The sequence below is a fragment of the Eurypyga helias genome, unplaced genomic scaffold (assembly GCF_000690775.1).
Source record: "Eurypyga helias isolate BGI_N326 unplaced genomic scaffold, ASM69077v1 scaffold22270, whole genome shotgun sequence".
Classification (NCBI taxonomy): Eukaryota; Metazoa; Chordata; class Aves; order Eurypygiformes; family Eurypygidae; genus Eurypyga; species Eurypyga helias.
The window spans coordinates 1-683 of NW_010224062.1; the positions used below are offsets into that span (position 1 = coordinate 1).

The following is a 683-nucleotide window of genomic DNA, read 5'->3' on the forward strand; positions in this document are numbered from 1 at the left end:
GGGATGGGATGGGATGGGATGGGGACAGGGACAAAATGGGATGAGGATAAGGATGGGGACCTGGACAAAATGGAATCCATACAGGATAGGAATGGCATACGGGATGGGATGAGGACAAGTCTGTGATCAGGACAGGATGGGGATGGGATAAGGGATGGGATGCATCCCAACACACAGCTGCAGGAAGGTGACCTGTGGGCCTGGCCAGGAGCAGGGGTGGGCAGCTGAGCATGAAGCCAGGGTGGGCAGCACAGAGAGCGTGAGCACAGTGGCTTCTTAGCTGGCGATCATGGTGACCCCCGTCTCCTCAAAGACCCTCTGGAAGGCAACCTGGAGGGACACCAAGGAGCAGTGCCTGCGGCAGCTCCCCACCAAGAAGTAGATGAAGGGGTTGATGCTGCTGTTGATGCAGGCGAGCAGGAAAAAAACCTGGGAGGACACGAAGATGTAGCTGAACTGCTGCAGGAAATTCCAGATGCTGAGAGGAACCCCAAAGCTGAGAAAGAAAAGGACAGTGAGGAAGATAACGATGTAGAGCCTCTTGGGTTGACGTCGCTTGGAGCCGCACAGGACCTTAATGAACAGGATCACATTGGAAATGACCATGGGTGGGGCAAAGATGAGGAAGTTACGGACATACATGGAGATGAGAGACACCCGGCAGTGCTCGGCGTCATGCCACA

General features: G+C 55.1%; 1 protein-coding gene across 1 annotated transcript in view; it reads right to left on the reverse strand.

Moving 5' to 3' along the window:
* Nucleotides 1–276: 276 nt before the first annotated feature.
* The window catches only part of LOC104516121 (mas-related G-protein coupled receptor member H-like), a 914-nt gene continuing 507 nt past the window's right edge, over nt 277–683 (reverse strand). The window contains exon 2 of the mRNA XM_010160347.1: nt 277–677. Coding sequence (XP_010158649.1) covers nt 277–677 — 401 coding nt within the window. The remainder of the gene's footprint in view (nt 678–683) is intronic.